The sequence below is a fragment of the Henckelia pumila genome, chromosome 1 (assembly GCF_033568475.1).
Source record: "Henckelia pumila isolate YLH828 chromosome 1, ASM3356847v2, whole genome shotgun sequence".
Lineage (NCBI taxonomy): Eukaryota > Viridiplantae > Streptophyta > Magnoliopsida > Lamiales > Gesneriaceae > Henckelia > Henckelia pumila.
Window position 1 is genome coordinate 95,925,628 of NC_133120.1, and position 13,671 is coordinate 95,939,298.

Genomic DNA, 13,671 nt, shown 5'->3' on the forward strand with positions numbered 1-13,671 from the left:
TTCCGAGTATTTCCCTCTCCTTTCTAGTCTATTTGAGTTGTTCTAGCCTTCCTAGGCTTGACCCGGCGGTCGGCGAGGCGTTCGGTAGTCGTAGCGGAGTTGTGTCCAAATTCTGGAGGCATCGACATCAAAGGGCTAACGACGGACGAAGGTATAGCTTTTGCTTCCTATAAATATTTAGGATTATGCAATAGCTTAGTTAAGGCTTTTAGAGCACTTTAATGATAGTAGTATCATTTGACAGTGTAGAGCAGACTATAGGCGTGGACCTAGAGTTGGTAGAGCTTGCACTGTTTTGAGGTACGGAAGTACTGTTCGAGATATCCTGACTGAGTATGCATGTATTATGTGACTGCATGGTTTACATGTCATTGATTTATGTTGCATTCATTTGCATACTGAGCTATCTCCTTCGAGATGTCTGTTAGTAGGGTTTTTCCCTATCTTGTTAGTGGTTGGACTTCCATCGATTTGGGTCCGGCATATCCACTGGTATTATGGTATGGGAGCCACCTCCTGAAGCGACGGCACAGCGTGCTACATACCAGGGCCCGATCTGTCTCTGTTATCTGATCCTTGACCTCGAGTTTATAGGGAGTTCACTTTGCATGCATGTATACTCATACTCTCGTACTGAGCGTTTTATGCACACGTCTCGTACTCTGTGTTTCTGGACACCCTATTCCATGGGGCAGGTTTGCGATTGGATGAGGAGGGTGGATCCAGGAGGGGCTAGTCAGTGGTTGGCCAGCTGGAGCTTCGCTTAGGGTTTTTTACTGTTGTTTGGGTTGATACAGCTATTCGATTTGGTTGTATATTATTTGGATAAATTACAGATTTCTTTACTTGGAATTGTATAATGTTTATTGGTTTCCGCAATTTTATTCTGATATCTGTTTAATTAAGTTAATTGCATGCCTAAGTTCTATTTAGTAGGTGATCCGGGTAAGGGTCACTACACGAACACCTACGCATGCTTGATTCCCAAACACCGATTCCTTCTTTCCGACCAACCGTAATAGAAAACAAGCCTACAAAGAGTTCGATCCGCATTTCAGAAGCTCATGCATGCAATATAGCAAGAAACGGGGTGTGAAATGACGTCCGGGTGAAAAAACGCCCCCGCCGGCCGCCGGCCGGAAAACCCGCCGGAGTGGCAGCCGGAAGGGGCGCCCATCGGGGGAGGTTGTCATGAGGTTGGACGAGCATGGGGGGGCAATGGCAAGCATTGCCCCGACACCTCGACCAAGCCCATGGCCAAACACCCTCCTCCCCCTATAGTATACTTAGGAGAAAAAACCCAAGTTTCAAGAAAAGTGGGTTTTTGGGCTGAGGAATCATAATAAAATTTTTCTTTTTTTAAATATTTTTTTTTGGGCCAAATGCGAATCCAACCACATACATGTCTTATTTATGCATGAAAACTCGAGGGAAAAAATATTTGTGCCGTGAGAATCATCAATTTACTCGCTCGTTTGCGCTACGTGCCGCACGGGGCCGCCCGCCCGTGCGCACGGTGCCCCCAATTTGGGCACTCATGGTGGCACGAATCCGACGCCTTAGATGCATTATTTATGCATGAAAACTCGAGAGAAAATAACATTGTACCGTGAGAATCATAGTTTGGCTCGCTCGTTTGCGCTACGTGCCGCATGTGGCCGCCCGCCCGTGCACACGATGCCCCCAACTTGGGCACTCATGGTGGCACAAATCCGACGCCTTAGATGTATTATTTATGCATGAAAAATCGAGAGAAAATAACATTGTGCCATGAGAATCATAGTTTGGCTCACTCGTTTGCGCTACGTGCCGCACGGGGCAACCCTCCCGTGCGCATGGTGCCCCCAACTTGGGCACTCATGGTGGCATGAATCCGACGCCTTAGATGCATTATTTATGCATGAAAACTCGAGAGAAAACAACATTGTGCCGTGAGAATCATAGTTTGGCTCGCTCGTTTGCGCTACGTGCCGCACGTGGCCGCACGCCCGTGCCCACGGTGCCCCCAACTTGGGCACTCATGGTGGCACGAATCCGACGTCTTAGATGCATTATTTATGCATGAAAACTTGAGAAAAAACAACATTGTGCCGTGAGAATCATAGTTTGGCTCGCTCGTTTGTGCTACGTGCCGCACGGGGCAGCCCTCCCGTGCGCACGGTGACCCCAACTTGGGTACTCATGGTGGCACGAATCCGACGCCTTAGATGCATTATTTATGCATGAAAACTCGAGAGAAAACAACATTGTGCCGTGAGAATCATAGTTTGGCTCGCTCGTTTTCGCTACGTGCCGCACGGGGCAACCCTCCCATGCGCATGGTGCCCCCCAACTTGGGCACTCATGGTGGCACGAATCCGACGTCTTAGATGCATTATTTATGCATGAAAACTCGAGAGAAAACAACATTGTGCCGTGAGAATCATAGTTTGGCTCGCTCGTTTGCGCTACGTGCCGCACGTGGCCGCACGCCCGTGCACACGGTGCCCCCAACTTGGGCACTCATGGTGGCACGAATCCGACGCCTTAGATGCATTATTTTTGCATGAAAAATCGAGAGAAAACAACATTGTGCCGTGAGAATCATAGTTTGGCTCGCTCGTTTGCGCTACGTGCCGCACGGGGCATCCCTCCCGTGCCCACGGTGACTCCAACTTGGGCACTCATGGTGGCACGAATCCGACGCCTTAGATGCATTATTTATGTATGAAAACTCGAGAGAAAACAATATTGTGCTGTGAGAATCATAGTTTGGCTCGCTCGTTTGCGCTACGTGCCGCACGTGGCCGCCTGCCCGTGCCCACGGTGCCCCCAACTTGGGCACTCATGGTGGCACGAATCCGACGCCTTAGATGCATTATTTATGCATGAAAACTCGAGAGAAAACAACATTGTGCCACCAAAAGAGAAAACGCGCACGCGCACGTTTCATTTGCCTAATATCCAAATGTTTTGCTTTGCCCATATTCCGACCACACGCGTACGCCGCCGTACCCGACATGCCCAAGTGCCAAGTGCCGCATTGCGCACGCGCACGTTTCATTTGCCTAATATCCGGGCGTTTTGCTTCGCCCATGTTAAAAGTATATTTAACATATTGTATATCGATATTTACATATATATTATATTGTGCATTGCATTTTTGGTGATGTAAAAATCTATATATAAATATAGATATGCATGTGGCATCACCTTTTTTTTATATTATCTTCGACATTTTATTATTTTTACAACTCAGAATTTCTAATGTAATTATTATTGAACTCAACGTTTTATGATTCTCTTAAAAACCTCAACTTTTTTTAATCATATACAATTATTATACTCAATTTTTTTAATTGAGTTATAATATAATTCAACAATAAAATCCCTCGTTTATTATTCCTAATTTTAAAACGTGTTCCCCAAAAATATACTATATGCTTAATAAAAACTGATAATACCCATTCAGTGGTGGGGTGTTGGGGTTCTAGGAATCTAGAGCCATGACTTGTGCTTGTGCAAGTTGTGTAAGAATGAAAGCAATACTTGAATTTATTCCGTTGTTGGGTTCTTCTTTTTAGCATATCAAATTCGAAGAACTGTTCGTATTTGCAAAAACTATTCCTTGATTTGGCAAAGAAAAGTTTTGTGTGCGTTTTGAGATTAAATTAAAAAAAAAAAAAAGAAAAAAGAACAACGTAAGCATAGGCCATCATATCCCCTAGTTTTAAGGTACTTGCTCGTTCAACTCAGACATAGCTTACACTTATGAAATAGAAATCCAGCAATTGACAGAAGATAGAGAGCATTCAAGTGATCAAAACTTGAATTCTGCATTCTTGAAGACTTTAGAGAGAGTTCAACTTTGATGAAATTCATTGGTTTCCATCAAATCTAGTGACCTTTTTATGTCCGTTGTCAGTGGGAATCGGATGAGCTCTTGCGGCGGCGCTCATTATGTCCTGCTAAACGCCTGCGGCAACTTCTTTTGGCTTCATCAAACTCCGACAACTCATGGAACCTGCAGAAGATGGCAGCCACAAAGCCAAGGTTAACGATGAAGCCCTGCATCATGCATGGATTAATTCACCCTCTCCTGCCTAAGTTGGTTTCCATGCAATGATACATACCCTTTGAAAATTTAGACAACTGACTCCAAGTATTTAAGTACACATAGTGAAAAGGGTACTGTAGAAATTGCAAAGTTTCTATTTTCACCAATAAAATGGCGTGAGATTAGTGGATCAGTCTCTGTCATTTAGTATTGACATCTTTAGAAACAAGCTATCATACTTCTCCAGCAACATCAATATATTTTTATTACATGGCAATTGGTAAGACACTTGCAAGGATGTTATCGTTTTGTCTTTTCGATCTCTAAAAAGGCGGCTAAGATGGAGATGGAGTGTACTGTTTCATTGAAGTCCTGATATCAATAAAAATTGACAACTTCTCTGTGGAGACAAGCTGAAATCATCAAAATGATTGTATACACTATGCCGGTTATGCTAATCGGTATACATGATAACTCAATGGGTTGTGTCTTGAACAGACATGTTAAATGATTGTGGATTTGTGTTATACGGATGCCTAGTAAATCAATATCACAGATGATTGGACTACGTGATAATTATGTGGAATCCAATCGCACGAAGTCCGTCAATAACCTTCCTAAACTGCTGATTTTTCAGTGTTTTTCCTCAGAAGTCAGAATCTTGTATCTTTTACATCATTGTGAGGTGATGTTTCCTTGTGTGATGCTCAGAAGAAAGAATTGCTATCTTAATAGAGTCTACCTTTAGTCAGTGGAATGCAATAGCCTTAGCAAATCTATGTTTCTCTGTTAATGTGTTCATTATTCGATCTCCATTTGCTACTTGGGATAATTTGAATGTGCCATTTCCCTATTTGCTGAAAATTTATACTTGTTCATTGTCAATCTAATACACAAGGGATAATGAAACCAAGAGCCTTCTAGTCTTGTATTTAGAACTGCACAAGCAAAATTGACATGAAAACAATAATTTCAAGTCTTTGGATTCGAACCTGCTGCACTGCTGACAGAATCGTTGATGGAGCCCGAAAATGAGAACTACTGGAGCCTTGGCGTGAAACTCGCAAACTTTATGCCGGCGATGGTAAGGCTTGGCATTAGTCATGTCAACGGTGCAGTCTTCCACCTGACAAGTCCTCTGTGATGATCCTCCGGAGCTCGGTGCCTTTCTTCCTGATGAACTTGAACCTCGTTTCTTCTTGCTATCCTCGCCGGCTTCTCTTTCTTCTTCACCATCCTCGTCATATCCCGGTACTTTGATCATCCTCTTTCCTTCATCCCTGCTTGTTTCCATTCCTTTGGTGATGGAGAAGTTGGGAGAAAGGCGCGTTTGCCCAAGTGGAACCCGATGATTTTAGGTGAAGAAAATATGATATTGAAACATGAAATGATGTTGAAAATGAAAGAAAGAATATGATAGGACCACTGTACCATTCCCAAACACCCACCCCCACCCCCTTCAGTGTCTAGTCTAATTAGTGTTGTAGGATTGTGAGGTTGATATGTGCCATAGTTTTATTATTTGTGGGGTTCATAAAACAATTGAAAGATATCTTAATTAGCTTTTCAATCAAACTTAAAACTCTGCCGTGAGTATCCCACATTATTATCTTTTGATATGGTATGATGACTGCTAAAAACTTCGTAGAGGATTCATTGGCCGGGCATGCATTTATCATGATTTGCTGTTCTTCCTACATCTATGAAGAATATTATAGTAAATTAAGGTCATCGACACGTCGTTTTCTCGTGTTTGCATTTGCTAACATTGATGTGAAATCCTGTTAGAAAAGGTAAATCACTAGACAAAAGATGGAAAAACTAGAGACTTGACCAACAAAAAGCTTGACTGTATCGTACTGATTAGAGGTCTCTCTTCAGACCTAAAGCGTCTTAAGATTGGTACCAAGAGCCGCGATACGATGCTAGTTTGGTGGTCTTGCTGTTGCTACATATTGTCTGTTAGATTAGTCTTTCTTAACATCAGCAAATACTTGTGTCTACTCTGTTCTAATGGAGATGGAGATGTTGATCCAAGTTCTTGATTCCATGCGAATTCGATCCCTCTCGAGGATCGATGGCGATCATCATTACCATTCCACAACAATGGAACTTAGGAGTTATCACACTTCACAAACCACCTTAAGATTCCGAAAAGCGCTTGGATTCAAGATGTATGATCTATAGTTGGTCTCTAGGCCGGGCCAATTAAGTTAATCATCAGTTGGAGTCATATATACTAGATGGATGTAGCACATTGGAATGATCATGATTTCACCCAACTTTTCACTAATGCAGTAACTATTTCATTGTGATTTCTAAGTGGGAAGTTTGGCTCAACTTTTTTTGGGGGACTGCATGGCTGGAAAGCAAGAAAGTCCAAGAAATAAAGGAACCATGCACCAATCTTGAATTGCCACCTGGTATACCTCTATTTGCCCTAGTACAGTAACTTCTTTATGCTGGATTTAGTGCAGCCAATGGATGAGAGGCAAAGTGGGCACCTTTGCTTTTGCTGTGAAACTGTTTTATCTTTCATTCATTATGCATAGGTTGTACCCATATCCAAATCCTTAGCTCAGTACATTGCTAACTATATTCCTTCGAATTCTTGGTTGGTCCACTCCTTGTACTAGGACAGCTGTTTCGTTGGTTTTTGTTTTTATTTTCATTTATCTATGACACTGATCTATGTGCTTTGAATTATTCTGGAGCGTATTTGACGTGAACGAATATATCGGCGTTCGAGTTGGTAGAACACGTGAGATTGACCAATGATCTTGTGTTCGATTCCTCACACATTTTCTTGAACAAACCCATCGCATATATAGATGTTGTCTAGTTTGATTTATCTTATTGACGTGGTTTACATGTTATTATATATGTCGGTTTGGGAATTTTATCGAATATCATAAAAGTATATTAAGACTATGAGTTCTACCGTGATGGAAAAAAGAAAGAGAATATATAGCTCTAAGCTTTTGGGACGAATAGGTGGACAAACAATATGCCATTGCTGCTGAAATGTGTATGAACTGGTGTCTTATTTTATTAGATTAATTCAGCTTCCAGCATGAAGTTTAAATGATAGTTTTCAGTAGGTGTGTAATCTGAATTGGGTGTCACCATGTAATTTAAGGGTCTCATTAACACATTGCAAGAAATTAAGAATATCTAGCTTATTTTGTCATCATAGGGCTTTGGTGTAAAATCTTTTAGATGAAACTAAAATTTGTTGTATTTTGAGAAACTATGCCGATAATTAAGTTCCATTTTATTTCACAGTGATAATTATTAATTATCGACCTATAATGCAATAGCTAGTTTATGATTGCTGCCTTAGCTTATTTGTTGGGCTATGACTTACATATGAACATTGGGCCCAATATATTTAAAACTAGATAAGTTGGGCTAATCGAAGGCTTGATCCAATATAAATGGGTTGAGAACTTGAGATTATTACCCACACGGATTTAACAGGGCAAATTGAACAAAGTCATTCAAATTTTTTTTATGACAATCACATAATTTATTTAAGGAAAATTAATTGGCTAATGCCGCATGAAATATTTGGAAATCTTGAAAATGAAATAACTAGTTCCACGAAGGAAGACAATGGTAGCCTAGCTAGATCGATCGTGCATGGATGTGTGTGACGTCCATGCAATGTAGAACCAAAGAAAACTATGCAAGATATATATATGCATGTGTAGATTTTTATGCATTACAATTATACATATATGTATAAATTACTATGATAAAATTTAATATTTTAAAAAGGTGAAATACATTGGATGTCGTTATAGCTAGCTAGTGCCCACCCTTTGTCCAAGCATATTGATATTTTACCCAAAAAATAAATAAATAAAGAAAGAAATGCACTCCACAACCAAAACCGCATAATGCTCGACAACTTTTGTAAGGAAAAAGATGGGGAATTTGTTGTCTTTCTTTATTATAATGAAAATGGCCCAACATCCGTGTAAATATTACTTTGCCTTATTTAAATTTGTTTGGATCCTTTTGTAATTTCATGTACATCTTCCGGCACGTAAATTATGTCATCAAGCTAATTGTATATTTGAAATTAATTTATTTTAACATGAAATAAAGATTTTATATATATTTTTAAAATAAAAATTATAATAATTTCTGCTCACGTCACACGTTAAATTAATTTTGAAATAAGTAATAGTTTCATACTCAGATCTAGTAATTCATTAAAAAAAACGGAAGTATCACAATTATAATTAACCCATTTTCCTTGCTATGTAGACCCGAGAATTATGTGGAGAGGACACATTTATGAAATTTGGATTAAATTTTCGAAAAAAATTAAACAAATTATTCTCGAGTACATTAAGTACTTGAATAATTTGTAATGCACCATTCACCAATGTCGAAATAAATTTCAGCTTTTTATTACCCTAGCTAGGTACTAGTGGCAGTGCTAGGATGCATTCTATATTTACGGAAACATATATATTCTCTTCCTCAAAAAAGTAAACATATTATTCTCCGTTACCATATTGAATTTTAAAGTTTTAACATGGTCCATATATTTATGTAGCATGTTAATCTTCCATGGCTATTTGCATGTTATACGTACAAGTAATTAAACTTGCGCATGCATTAATCATCTTTCATGATCATCAAGTACTAACAACAATTATATATATTTTTTTCAGAAAAAAACCTAACCGGCCAGTACTCTTCAAGTCTTTTGTAATAAAAATTAGTTTAATTAAAACCCACTACGATCCGATACATAATACATAATACATGCATATATATATATATATATATATATATATATATATATAAACATTACTTTACTTTTTTTTTTAAATATGTTATATATAAACTTATATAAATATAGGATTACATATATGTATGTATACCAAAACTCGGAAAGAAAACATATAGATATATTTATTTGTGTACGCTATAAATATTATTGTAATTGCTATAGACCTTCGAAGATGCATACTCAGCTCTCGTTTGCATGGCTAGCTGTTAAGGGTATTTACTGAGATGGATCGTAGCCTGGAAGATCATTTTCAGACCAAGGATTTGGATTAATATTCATGGAAGGACCCGCCGCCGCATGATCTCCGGCGCCGCCGCCACCCCAGAAACTGGTACTGCTCGCCGATGATAAATTGGCGGCTCTGCTGTTGACGACTGTTTGGGTCCAAGAATTCAGCACAGGGTTCGAAGGATTATTCACCATGCTTTGTTGCGATCGATAAAATTCGTTTTGTTCATTAAATTGTTGCGGCGGCGCCTGAGATTTCAGGGATGGGAGATAAATCCCTGGGAGAGGCGCATGATTTCCGAAACCACCTCCTCCGCCGAATCGGCTGCTGCTACCCAAATTCACGGCGGCACCTTGACTGCAGGTTCCGATCATCGGAGGCTGCTGCATAAAAGATTGCATGGCGGCCAAAGATGACATGAACGGCCCGCCGGAGTAGAAAGAACCCACGGGTGGAATCGGCGGAGGGAAAGGCCTGATCATGGGTTGACCCGAAATCATACCCGTATGATTGTGGTGGGTCGATATAGACGAAGATCCGGTCCTCGGAGCCTCAGTACCGCTGCTCGTAGCAGCGTAGGAGGACGGCTTGGGGCGCTTGCTCTTCCGGCAACCACCGCCGACGGGTACATTCCTCAGTGCTCCACCGTGTGTCCAGTACCTCCGGCAAGATTTGCAGAAATAGCGCGGCTGCGCGAGGCTGTAGTTGTTGTAGTAACAGAACTTGGTGTTAGCGGAGTCACAGCGAGGGCATTTCTTGGGCGGCGGAGTGGGGTGTTGCTGGTGGTTGAGCGGCGGCATAAGCCTCCTGGGAGCAGACTGCTGCTCATGATGATCTTCTTCTTCCACTAGCTGAGAATTATTATTCAAATCCTGATCTTCAGTAGTACTCCTGGTTTTCTCCATGTCTAGCTAGCTTAATTGATATTGAATTCGAGGAAACCAGTCGGCCTATATATAATATAAGAAATTTAAGGGGTTTGAGTGTAGAAAGCTTTAAGTGCATTCGAGATTAAGTCACAGATTATTCAACGCTGGGGGATATATATGCATGTAATCGAGATTTTGTTTGTTGGGATTACGAGAATCTAGAAATTGAGTGTGGGGGGATATTCATGAAGGGAAAATCTTGCATGTACAGTTTGATTTTTTCTCCACCTAACCAAAACCACATCACTCAAGCAACCCCATCATAATTTGATTTTCTCTGTAATCTTAAAAAAGGCAAAGAAAATTTAAGACCAAAATCTTTCTTGCAATCTGGTGTTGAAACCTAAGAAATCTCCACAGATTTTTAGTCTTGTCCTAAATGAAAAGTGAGAGAGAAAATTTAAAAAAAAAAAAAAAAAAGTCAAAGCTGAGAGAGAGAGAGTTGACGGAGAAGAGACACCTGCCGTTTTCTTGTTTCTTATGTTTAATTTAGCCTTTAATTTCGAGGGAAAAAAAATTACAGACGTAATTCGTGTTATATATATCTTTGCGCTCTCTCTCTCTCTCGGTTAACCGGTTGGTGTGGGCGGTTAGATCCGCGTTCCGACAGTGTCCGAATAGGGTAGCATAGAATCATCCGGTTTTGAGACTTACAAACCTACTTAATTAGATATGAATAATCAGATTTTCCCTAAATTTTCTATGCACTATGTCATAAATTTTTTTATATATAAATAATTGCGTGTCATATATCAAAATAAGGATAATTATTTTGTGTTTTATGTTTTTCAATCTTGTAATTTTGGTATTCTATATATTTTTAAATTTTTATTTAAGTCCGTTGTTTTTATTAATTTATTTGTTTTCAATTTTTATTTGATGTGACAATGATGTATGTCCCACATCGGAAAATCCTGATGAAAATTATTCAAATTATCAAATATCAAAAGATGCATGAGAAAACTTAAATGTTATAATATAAACGAACAAAATCACAAAAAAAAGTAAAATACATAATTAAGAAAACACAATTTTTTCTATCTAAATATATTATAATTTTTCCGATGTTCTCGGGCTTTTTTTCTTTTTTTGTTATTGATTGTCAAACAATTGCCGGAATAAAGTGCATCTTGTGTTAGTCTAAACTCCACCTTAGTCATTTTCCTCACGTCCCAACATCAATAAAGTAGTATTTGAGAGAGCTTTTAGGAAATAATTATAAGTTTTTTCTTGAAATTTTGCTAAAAAAAGCTGATAAGTGTTTTCTAAAAGCTCTCCAAATACTACCTAAATCTTGTGAGTCAGATGTAATGAAAATTTACATTATATTTTGATATTTAAAATTGTTAAATTTAAACATATCTTAGAAAAAAATAACTCCATAGAAAAAATATCAGCGTTTTACAGTTTGTATGTATATGGACTTGCGTATAATAATGCAGGAGTTCTTTATATGTATATGGACCGGCCTTGTGTAATTATAAAGCAGTAGTTTTAAGCCCAATAATTATATAAATATAGGTAGGCTTCATGTTTAAGCCCATTTTCAGATGCGGCCATATAAAATCTGAAATGGGCCCAAATCCATTCATTAATTCACGTCCACTCCATCGTCATCGCCATTTCTCCATTATCCAAACTTAAAAGCACCCGCAATGTCCGCCACCGCGGCCTCCCTGTCCGCCGCAGTCTCCTCCCTCTCCCTCCACCGCCACCGTGAACGACTACCATCTCGTGTTTCTTCTTTACGTCCCCTTTTCCAATCCTCGAAACCAGCTCTCTCCCTCCAATCAAAACCTCAAAACCTCACTCCACCCAGGGCAGGTCCCTCCGACACTGATACTACGTACTTCGACACCGCTGATCCCGACGAGGTCTGTACATTCAGCCCTCCGGAGCGTCCCGAAGGCTTCATCGCACCACCTTCATTCGATGAAGGTCCCATCGAATCAGAGGAAGACATTGCCCGAGCCTATGAGGAGCTTTACGGGCCAGCCTACAGTGGCGAAACGTTTCTGGGTAATGACGTGTACGTAATGGATTCGAAGGTGAAGAAAACAACTGGGCTCGGTTCCCAGACGAAGAAGGAGAAGACTAGAGATGGATTTGATGAGAGAGTGGTTCAGGTCAGGAGGGTGACTAAGGTGGTCAAGGGAGGGAAACAGCTGCATTTCAGGGCTGTTGTGGTGGTGGGTGATAAGCAAGGGAATGTCGGAGTTGGTGTCGGCAAGGCAAAGGAGGTTGTTGCTGCTGTTCAGAAATCGGCTGTGAATGCTCGCAGAAATATTATTACAGTACCCATGACCAAATACAAGACATTTCCTCACAGGTAATATCGATAATTAGGTGTTGATTTTGTTTTTTTTTGTTTTTATTTGATCAAGAATTCGCTTTGTGTAGATGTGTTGTATATACAGTATATCTATTGACCTTGTGGGATTTTATTTTGGAGAAGATTGAGTTATTGGGAAGTTCGTATGCTCTTTGTTCGCTAGTTTTGGATCAAAGCTTTTATCTTTAAAGGAATCATTATGGAAAATTACCCGTGAAATTTCAAAGCTTGGTCATCGGAGGTGTTCATTTGAGAAGCTGCTGCACAAGATCACTTATATAGACTAGCAGTTTGGTTAACAAAGAGAATGCCATCTCCTGACTAGTTTAGTAAATGACTTTTCTGTCACATCTGTGTGAATGTGGGCTTTACTGGCACTCTGAATCTTGATGGTAGTATGCATTAAGAGTTTACACAAACTATAGCACTTAGGCTATAATTTGTCTGTTGTCTCAATGGTGTATGGAAAATTACCTTGGTATGCTGTCTAAAGTGCCAGCTTCTTGACTTTTAAGTTGAACTAGATGACATTTTTTGTTATGCCTTTATTATAAAGATAAACGTGATTGTGACTCGCATGAGTCGCATGGTTGTCATAGTGCATTAGATGAATATGTTTATCTAGAGATCACCTCTCCTCATTTAAAAACTTTAGTGATCAGTGGTTTTTCCGGAGTAATAAGATTCAAGTTTCATATTTGCATTGTGACGATCGAATTTTGCTGAAGTTTGGGTGGGTTGTTATCTAAGTTTACAGCAGCAGGCTATGTTGTGACTTTGTAACATTTTTTTTGAGTACGAGTACAATCTTTATCTAGATTAAGAAGATATGAAGTGGGATTGGCATCAAAACGATGTCTAATTCTCTTTTAATTCCGATGGCAGATCAGAAGCAGACTATGGGGCAGCTAGGGTGATGCTTAGACCTGCTTCCCCTGGTACAGGTGTCATTGCTGGAGGCTCTGTAAGGATTGTTTTAGAGATGGCCGGTGTCGAGAATGCTCTGGGAAAGCAGCTTGGCAGCAACAATGCTCTAAACAATGCGAGAGCCACGGTTGTTGCTGTACAACAGATGAGACAATTCAGTGAAGTTGCTGAAGAGCGTGGCATCCCCATGGAAGAATTGTGGAAGTGATCGATCGCATTTCATTTATCTTTCTTCTTTCTACAACCATTGAAGTTGCCACTACATTTTCCTTTGTAAAATTTTCACCATAAAACTAATGCCTTTAACTCAAGCTCTTTTTTTGCTGATCTCCTCATCGTTTCCTCATTATATAACTCCATATTCTCTGAAACATGGTTTCTTTCTGAATAACGTCACCACACACTTGA

General features: G+C 39.8%; 3 protein-coding genes across 3 annotated transcripts; 1 reads left to right on the top strand and 2 right to left on the bottom strand.

The window, feature by feature from the left end:
* Positions 1-3,681: 3,681 nt before the first annotated feature.
* Positions 3,682-5,453, bottom strand: LOC140875652 (squamosa promoter-binding protein 1). The gene is made up of 2 exons (XM_073279383.1): positions 5,029-5,453; positions 3,682-4,003 (listed from the first exon to the last, which is right to left on the bottom strand). Exons 1-2 carry the CDS (start codon positions 5,328-5,330, stop codon positions 3,901-3,903), a joined length of 405 nt encoding a protein of 134 aa, XP_073135484.1. The 5' UTR covers positions 5,331-5,453; the 3' UTR covers positions 3,682-3,900.
* Positions 5,454-8,956: 3,503 nt separating this feature from the next.
* Positions 8,957-10,739, bottom strand: LOC140875651 (uncharacterized). Its single transcript, XM_073279382.1, has one exon. The coding sequence runs from the start codon at positions 9,978-9,980 to the stop codon at positions 9,063-9,065; it is 918 nt and encodes a 305-aa protein (XP_073135483.1). The 5' UTR covers positions 9,981-10,739; the 3' UTR covers positions 8,957-9,062.
* Positions 10,740-11,606: 867 nt separating this feature from the next.
* On the top strand, positions 11,607-13,590 carry LOC140874931 (small ribosomal subunit protein uS5c). Its single transcript, XM_073278424.1, has 2 exons — positions 11,607-12,333; positions 13,222-13,590. The coding sequence occupies exons 1-2, from the start codon at positions 11,660-11,662 to the stop codon at positions 13,469-13,471; spliced, it is 924 nt and encodes a 307-aa protein (XP_073134525.1). The 5' UTR covers positions 11,607-11,659; the 3' UTR covers positions 13,472-13,590.
* The last annotated feature ends 81 nt before the right edge of the window (positions 13,591-13,671 follow it).

Coding starts and splice junctions, on each gene's coding strand:
- LOC140875652 (XM_073279383.1), bottom strand. CDS start 5,330: ATGGAAACAAGCAGGGATGAAGGAAAGAGGATGATCAAAGTACCGGGA. Junction 4,004..5,028: donor TTCTGTCAGCAGTGCAGCAG/GTTCGAATCCAA, acceptor CATCTTCTGCAG/GTTCCATGAGTTGTCGGAGT.
- LOC140875651 (XM_073279382.1), bottom strand. CDS start 9,980: ATGGAGAAAACCAGGAGTACTACTGAAGATCAGGATTTGAATAATAAT.
- LOC140874931 (XM_073278424.1), top strand. CDS start 11,660: ATGTCCGCCACCGCGGCCTCCCTGTCCGCCGCAGTCTCCTCCCTCTCC. Junction 12,334..13,221: donor TACAAGACATTTCCTCACAG/GTAATATCGATA, acceptor TTCCGATGGCAG/ATCAGAAGCAGACTATGGGG.